Source organism: Oncorhynchus nerka, linkage group LG5 (genome assembly GCF_034236695.1).
Source record: "Oncorhynchus nerka isolate Pitt River linkage group LG5, Oner_Uvic_2.0, whole genome shotgun sequence".
Lineage (NCBI taxonomy): Eukaryota > Metazoa > Chordata > Actinopteri > Salmoniformes > Salmonidae > Oncorhynchus > Oncorhynchus nerka.
The window spans coordinates 36,568,777-36,572,870 of record NC_088400.1 but is presented as its reverse complement, the minus strand read 5'-3'; the positions used below and the strand labels follow the sequence as shown (position 1 = coordinate 36,572,870).

General features: G+C 40.2%; 1 protein-coding gene across 1 annotated transcript; it reads left to right on the top strand.

Moving 5' to 3' along the window:
- The first annotated feature begins 2,148 nt into the window (after positions 1 to 2,148).
- Positions 2,149 to 3,872, top strand: LOC115129916 (transcription factor Sox-3-like). The gene has a single exon (XM_029660714.2). It carries the CDS (start codon positions 2,350 to 2,352, stop codon positions 3,241 to 3,243), a length of 894 nt encoding a protein of 297 aa, XP_029516574.1. The 5' UTR covers positions 2,149 to 2,349; the 3' UTR covers positions 3,244 to 3,872.
- Positions 3,873 to 4,094: the final 222 nt, after the last annotated feature.

Below are 4,094 nucleotides of genomic sequence, written 5' to 3'. Positions count from 1 at the left end.
CCCACTGTTCCTAGGCCGTAATTGAAAATAAGTATTTGACAAGTTAAATAAAGGGAGAAAATACACGTAGGCTTGTTTATTACATCATATTGTTATGGGTACATGGACTATAGATTATATTATTTAATGTCAAGCCTGTGTATTTTCAAGCCTTGATAATTATTTTGTTGTAAATCGTATGCTATTCTGTTGAAAAGAGGTGACAATAGGTTATTTAAAGTTTTGATATCAAATAATATCCCCTTTCGATTTTGAAATACAATTCACATGCAAAAATATGCTTACCCATGATTTCAATAAATTAGATGGGTTCCTGAAATAAAACATAGACATTTGGAACTTCTTTAGATTTAATAGTGAAGTCATTAGTGTGCAGAATTCCTTTTCGTTAATATTTAAAATCCTTAATCGCTCCCAGATCTGTGGTGCTCAAAATTGAGTGGCGGAGGTGTTCATTTAGGACGTTTTTGATGGACGAAGCGCGTGTAGTCATTAGCAGGTGTCAAGTTTCCCCGAGGGCTGGGAGAAAATCTCACTTCTGTTTCAACTGCTAAACAGGAATCGTGTGTTTTGGGTCTCTGCGGTGACCATATTAATAACCATTAGCACTGCAGAGTGAAAACGTTTTACGCACAAGAGCTGTCGAATTTCACGACGAAGTAGCGTAAATATATATGAACTTTCTCAGAGCACCAATCAACCCTTCCTTCAAAACAAAGTCTCGAGAGGTAGGCTGTAAGCAGTTTTCTCCACAAGAGGTCGTTGATGTATCAAGTTTTTATCTTTCGCCGCTGTACCGTTCCCAATGTTGGCTGTTTTGAGAATTGGCAACTGAGATGAACCAAAATTAGTCGAGAAATAGAAAGTGAATCCGCATTTGCAAACATCGATGGACATGGTAAACAAATAATTTAATCCAATATTGTACCAATTACGGACACTTGCTGTGCAGTTTATTTTAAGTAACCCACATTTACATTTAAAACATCTTCTGTGTCATGCTGTTTTGATTAATCAGACTTTTTGTCAATATGTTCATTTAATAAATACATTCTAACTCAATTAATGATAAATTCCCATTTGAAAATGACAAGCACACACATTTTCAATATATTAACAAATAGTTTGTTGTCTGACATTGGCTGCAATTGAAATAGTATTTACAAAAACCCTTCATACAGGAACCTCAAGTTATATATAGATGCCAATCTACAATTCTAAGATATCATCTTGATATTTAAAGAGGGACTTTTCTGCCTCTATATTTGCCTTGTACTCATAGGTCTATCTATACAGGCATTGGGACCCCGCCTCCAGTCACCACTTGAATGGGATTATTTGATTTCCACCGTTTTTTTTTTACCAAGACCGCTTACAAATGATGAAGTTACGTCTGTAATGACATGATTTGCTAGAGTTTTCTAAATTGTTTATTTATGATCAGTCATGTCTACAGCACCTACAAACTCAAACCTATATATTTAACTATTAGGATAATATATTTGATGTTCAAGGTGACTTGAATTGTCGACTTGATCCGTTCCATCAAACTTTCAAATTCGTTTCATTTTAAAACCATATATAGGCTATGATTCAGTTTGTTTCAGTAAGATTTCAGCCATTTTCTAAAATGTTTCCTGCATGTGATGTAACTTACATTTTAACATCTCAATATACACATATATATATATTTATAGTTTGTTTGAATTACTTCAGATTAACTATAATTAAGCAATAAAGCCAGAGGAGGTATGGTATATGGCCAATATACCACGGCAACGGACTGTTCTTATGCATGACGCAACAAACCCAGAGGTGCCTTATTGATATTATAAACTGGTTACCAACATAATTAGACAATAAAATACATGTTTTGTCATACCCATGCTATACGGTATGATATACCACGGCTGTCAGCCAATCAGCATTCCGGGATCGAACCACCTAGTTTTTAAAATCTAATTTAACTGTTTTATAATATGTTCTTTATGTATAAAGTTGAATCTATCCCTTTCCTTCTACAACTCCAACCAGAGCACTGTCCAACTCAATTCGGTAGACGAAGCCGTGCTGTGATTGGTCGGGAGCAACGCATTGTTTCGCTGTCAATCCAAATCACATGACCCGGGAACTAATAACAGCTGAGGTTGGCGGACAAGTTTGCAGAGTTCTGTTTCAGAGCACTGAGAAATCGGAAGCACCTGACAAACTAACATTGCCTGAGCTTCTTTTGACAACTTTTTTCCCCCTCACATGAGACTGGTCAGTACTATTTCTATCTCTTGTCTTTGATGGTATTTTTGTTGAACTTTATCCACGCCTGAGAGTGAACATTTCAAAGCCGTTCGAATGTATAACATGATGGAAACTGAGATCAAGAGCCCACTCCCGCAGTCCAATTCGGGTTCAGCGGCGGGCAACAAGAACAACAGTGCCAACGACCAGGACCGGGTGAAGCGGCCTATGAATGCTTTCATGGTGTGGTCCCGTGGACAGCGGAGAAAGATGGCACAAGAGAACCCTAAAATGCACAACTCTGAGATTAGCAAGCGGCTCGGTGCAGACTGGAAACTTTTGACCGACGCGGAGAAGAGACCCTTCATCGACGAGGCCAAGCGTCTGCGCGCCATGCACATGAAGGAGCATCCGGATTACAAATACCGTCCCCGCAGGAAGACTAAGACCCTGCTCAAGAAAGACAAGTATTCTTTGCCTGGAGGACTTCTGGCGCCAGGTGCCAACGCTGTCAACAACGGCGTCTCGGTGGGACAGCGGATGGACAGTTATGCTCACATGAATGGCTGGACCAACAGTGCGTACTCCCTCATGCAGGACCAGTTGGCCTACCCTCAGCATCACAGCCCACAGATTCAGCAGATGCACCGGTATGAGATGGCAGGGCTCCAGTACCCCATGATGTCCTCGGCGCAGACCTACATGAACGCAGCATCCACGTACAGCATGTCCCCCGCATACACGCAGCAAACCTCCAGTGCCATGGGCTTGGGTTCCATGGCCTCCGTGTGCAAGACCGAGCCGAGCTCACCACCTCCGGCGATTACTTCTCACTCCCAGAGAGCGTGTTTGGGGGACCTGAGGGATATGATCAGCATGTACCTGCCTCCCGGTGGCGACAGCGCGGATCACCCGTCCCTGCAGACCAGTCGGTTACACAGTGTACATCCGCACTATCAGACCGCGGGGACTGGCGTGAACGGAACGCTACCCCTAACCCACATTTGAAAAAATGACTATAAACTTAAGTACTTCGTATACTTGAACATTTTGATTGCTAAAATAATCGCCGTTCAGTAGTTAAAAAAACAATAATGCATTTGATTTTTTAAATTTCATTGAGTTGTCCATTTTAAAGCATTTTAAAACTACATATCCTGGACTGAAACTGAATGTTCAGTCCACCAGAGTAAATTGCATTGCAAATAGGCTTTTATCATGATTTATAAGCAATCAACTTCTGTAGAAGAATTGGACTTCTATTTTAATAATGCCATCATATTTTCTCTGAAAAAGGCATCTGGCCTCGTGAAGAGGCGTTGTATTTCAGAAAAGCTGGATTGAGAGTTGGTTCATACGTGTTTACACTTAATTTGTAGAATGTCAGTGTCGGCTGTGTCCAAATCTTTGTAGTCTTTTTCTTCATGACCTAGGTTTTAATGAAATGTAAGACTGTGGGGTGCAAGTTTTTATTTATAGTATTTTTTTTTATGTTATAATGTTCCATTTTTGTTTGACATTTTTTTAGTCAGGTTAACCCATCATGGGCCAGGAGGTTTTATTTAAAACTGACGTTTCTACTTATTTTAAGACCATCCTCTATTCTTAAATGATGAATAAATTTGTACGAAACAAGATTACTGAGTCCGTGTGTTTTGGTGATTGTGTGGGGTATGAGCCACCTGATGAGTACTTGTCGATAGGGGATGTGACGTGAGTTTGATGAGCGAAATCTGTCAGGTATCATGGGAGATGCCGCTTCACAGAATGAAATGAGTGGAACATTGAAAAGCAAAGTGATTTATCTTAGGCGATGGGTCTAACGAAGTGTGGCTAATGAGAACTCAAACATGACGGAT